The sequence below is a fragment of the Mastomys coucha genome, unplaced genomic scaffold, assembly GCF_008632895.1.
Source record: "Mastomys coucha isolate ucsf_1 unplaced genomic scaffold, UCSF_Mcou_1 pScaffold21, whole genome shotgun sequence".
Classification (NCBI taxonomy): domain Eukaryota; kingdom Metazoa; phylum Chordata; class Mammalia; order Rodentia; family Muridae; genus Mastomys; species Mastomys coucha.
The window spans coordinates 140023093-140025701 of record NW_022196904.1 but is presented as its reverse complement, the minus strand read 5'-3'; the positions used below and the strand labels follow the sequence as shown (position 1 = coordinate 140025701).

General features: G+C 46.7%; 1 protein-coding gene across 6 annotated transcripts in view; it reads left to right on the top strand.

Moving 5' to 3' along the window:
* Positions 1 to 2609, top strand: part of Taf6l (TATA-box binding protein associated factor 6 like) — a 13683-nt gene that overhangs the window by 6627 nt on the left and 4447 nt on the right. For all 6 annotated transcript variants that reach the window (XM_031389575.1, XM_031389574.1, XM_031389573.1 and 3 more), the window contains 3 exons: positions 1275 to 1349; positions 1471 to 1691; positions 1973 to 2105. In XM_031389575.1, coding sequence (XP_031245435.1) covers positions 1275 to 1349; positions 1471 to 1691; positions 1973 to 2105 — 429 coding nt within the window. The remainder of the gene's footprint in view (positions 1 to 1274; positions 1350 to 1470; positions 1692 to 1972; positions 2106 to 2609) is intronic.

Genomic DNA, 2609 nt, shown 5'->3' with positions numbered 1-2609 from the left:
AAAAAAAAAAAAAAACAACGATTGCTCTTAACTGCTAAGCCATCTTTCTAGCCCTCAATGAAGTTTTGCTTTTACTGTAATAAATGTCTTCTGCCTATAGAAGTAATAACAGTATGTATTTACTAAGGAGCTACTTATAATAGAAAAGCAGCCCTCTGCTCGCTCACTCATGTGTTTGCTCCCTTACAAGTTACTGTTACTTTAATGTAACCATAAGTGATACCTGGTTTTACAACTTACCTTTTTTCCCCTTTGATTTTGTTTTTTTTTTGAGACACAGGTCAGTCTTAGTTGAGCAGTGTAACCTTTGGCCCAGAACTCACTATGGTAGCTCAGGCTGGCCTCAGATTTACAGCAATCTTTATGTCTCAGCCTTTCATGTGCAGAGCTTTACAGGCTTCAGCCGCCAAGCCAAACCTACAGCTTTTTCTTAGTTAAAAATATGGTGAATAAGCCAGGTGGTGGCGGTGGTGGCGCACACCTTTAGTTCCAGCACTTGGGAGGCAGGGGCAGGCGGATTTCTGAGTTCGAGGCCAGCCTGGTCTACAGAGTGGGTTCCAGGACAGCCAAGGCTACACAGAGAAACCCTGTCTCAAAAAACCAAAAAAAAAAAAATGTTGAATAACTAGGCATGGTGGTGAACACCAGTAATCCTAGCACTTAGGGAATGGGAATCAGGGTAATCAGAAGTTCAAGACTGTTGTCAGCTATATAATTAAAAAGCAGTCTACATCAGATCCTGTCTCAACAAACAAAAAAACCCAAAACAATTGCTCACAGGCTTGTACATGCTATGGTACATGTGTGAAGGTAAGAAAAAAACACTTTGAGTATAGTGGTAGCGCATGCCCCTTAGTTCTATCACGTGGGAGGCAGAGGCAGAGGCGAGCAGATCTCTGTGAGTTTCAGGATAGCCAGGCCTGTTACACAGAGAAACCATGTCCCCTGAAAGCACTTACTTGCTCTCTTCTACTTTTCCATGGTTTCTGAGATTTGAACTTAGGTTGGTAGCCTTGTGCCACATGTTCTCAAACGGAACGATCTCACCGTCTCCACCTTTGTTTCTTTGGAAAGAGGGTCGTGCTGTCTCTAGACTGGTCCACTCCCTGTCTCCTGTGTCACACCTAGCAAACAGACAGTACTGTTTTTGTCTGTGCCTCGGTTTCTTGAGGCTAAGACCAGTGGGCTTTCTGAATCAGGGCATGAACATTTAACATGACAACACCCGGATGCTGACCTAGGCTCCATCCTTTGGTGGTGGCGTTTCCTTTTAGGTTGCCCTCCAGGACCTGCAGACAAACTCCAAGATTGCAGCGCTCCTGCCTTACTTTGTGTATGTGGTCAGTGGGGTAAGTGATCAATTCTCCAGGGAAGATGACCCTTCTCTCTTTAGAGCTCATAGCAGATGCTATCAGAATCTCAAGCTCCTGTCTCTCCATGTCTCCATAAGCTCCCCAATCCTACCAACAGGTAAAATCTGTAAGCCATGACCTGGAGCAACTGCACCGACTGCTGCAGGTGGCACGGAGCCTGATCCGGAACCCACACCTGTGCTTGGGGCCCTATGTCCGATCCCTGGTGGGCAGCGTGCTTTACTGTGTCTTGGAGCCACTGGCTGCCTCCATCAACCCTTTGAATGACCACTGGACTCTGCGAGATGGGGCTGCCCTTCTACTCAGCCACATCTTCTGGTAGCCACTGGGCTCAAGCTGAGCAGAGGGTGGGCTATAGCTTACAGAGTTGATTGGGTTGTGGTAGGGAGCTGCATGGTGCCTCTGGCTTTTAGATTAAATGTTAACTGTGGAGCTTCTTCTTAGAGCCCCCTAGCCGGCACGCCATGGTACAATTACAAATATAGCAAGATGTTAGTCTTTTGTTCCTTGGATCCTGGGCCAGTCACACCTGGCAGCCTGTCTCAGAGTGGTCCTTATGTGTGGTCCTTCATTCTCTTTCCTGACTGTTGCTCCCACAGGACTCATGGAGACCTTGTAAGTGGCCTCTACCAGCAGATTCTGCTCTCCCTGCAGAAGGTCCTGACAGACCCTGTTCGGCCTCTCTGTTCTCACTATGGAGCAGTGGTAGGGCTGCATGCTCTAGGCTGGAAGGTGAGGCCTCTGGCTTTCTCACAGACCTTTGAGAGTATCTGTGAGTGTGAGATGTTTTATTGTAAGAGTGGTGTGTGTTTGATGCTGTCACGCTGAGACCTTCCTTGGGCCCTCTTTGTTTTATGCCTTCCTTGACTATGTATAAATGTGTTATCTCTTCACAACATTTTCTTTTTTAAAATTGCTGCCCATTTTATAACACCATGTTAGGAAATAACCCCAGTTTGTCTCCTTTTCTCTTTGTGTTTTTATTGATTTGAGACAGTGCTTGTTTTATAACCCTGACTGGCCTTCATCTGTTTGTGATCCTCCTGCTTTAGGCACCACATAGCATCAGCTTCTGTTGTATATTTTATAGCAAATAGAAATTAGCATCCAAGCTGGGTGGTGGTGGCGCACGCCTTTAAGCCCAGCACTTGGGAGGCACAGGCAGGCTGATTTCTGAGTTTGAGGCCAGCCTGGTCTACAGAGTGAGTTCTAGGACAGCCAGGGCTATACAGAGAA